The 1103-nt window shown below is 39.9% G+C and overlaps 1 pseudogene across 1 annotated transcript in view; it reads left to right on the top strand.

The window, feature by feature from the left end:
* The first annotated feature begins 907 nt into the window (after window positions 1-907).
* The window catches only part of TEOVI_000544700:pseudogene, a 1191-nt pseudogene continuing 995 nt past the window's right edge, over window positions 908-1103 (top strand). Inside the window, exon 1 of the mRNA in view lies at window positions 908-1103. This exon is cut by the window's right edge and continues 29 nt beyond it. Coding sequence covers window positions 908-1103 — 196 coding nt within the window.

Consider the following 1103-nt stretch of genomic DNA (forward strand, 5'->3'; position numbering starts at 1 on the left):
CATACGTTGGATATTATAAATGAGTTTACATATAATAGTGCAATTCAATTCACCGTAGAGAAAAAAGAAGTGAAGTGGTACTATTTACCATCAGCATTTAATTCCATTTACGGCTTTCTGTTTCGGCAACTTTAAAAAAAGAAATCAGTACAAAAACGGCAATGTAACTGACGGAGGCGGTTAGATTGGCTTGAAACAGAATAATCGTAATAATAAAGTTAACAGCACTACTCTTGAAGAAATTCAAGTGGGGGAAAGATACAGAGGAAAACATGCCGTGACGCCAGCAATGTTTTTCGAGGCTACTTTGGCGGCAGCTATCCCAGCGCCGCCAGCGGAAGACCTCACTGAAAAGGGACGAACAGTGATACAGGTGCTTTCAAATACTCTAAATGTTAAATAAATTTGGGGAACAAAGAATAGAACAGACAGTACCTGAGCTGATTAATAGAGACATAATACTTTCAGGTCGTTTATTCACTCACAGTAGGCAGGTCAACAATGAACACATGCATTCAGATCTTAGTATATCAACAAAAACAAGCAGGATAACAGGCAATAGATACCCTTTTTATTCGCAGAAAACCAGAGTAGTGTGTAGAAACAACATTCTTAGAAGCAATTCAAGCAGTTTTTCAAGTCGTGAAAAACTGTAGCAGACGGAGAAACTATGGTGTATCCAGCAACAACTGCGTAGCAAGGTTGTATCCGCAATTGATAAGAGCAAGCACTAGGCTAAGCTTCTAATTATGATATGAATTTCTTCTGCATTCTACGCTAAAAACAGCGGTATACTTTTGTTGTATACTTCTTAAAAGACGACACCAACTTTATATAGTTTGTATAGCAAAAAGCAATGGCTAGCAGTAACGTCCAATATGGCAGAGCCGACACCAGAGTGAAGATAGCTCTAACCACTCAAGCGTTAATACTGATCTTTGCTTTAACAGCAATGCCTGTAGCTACTGCACTACACCCGAAAAGACCAGCAGTAACAACCTCGTGCCACGCAGCATACTATCTGGAAGATATTGCAGTCAATGCCCAAGCCTTGATAAGCACAGCAATTGGTAGCGCGGAAAAGGCAACCGCAAAAGCAACAA

The sequence above is a fragment of the Trypanosoma equiperdum genome (assembly GCF_001457755.1).
Source record: "Trypanosoma equiperdum strain OVI genome assembly, contig: ctg_1561, whole genome shotgun sequence".
In the NCBI taxonomy this organism is placed as follows: Eukaryota; Euglenozoa; class Kinetoplastea; order Trypanosomatida; family Trypanosomatidae; genus Trypanosoma; species Trypanosoma equiperdum.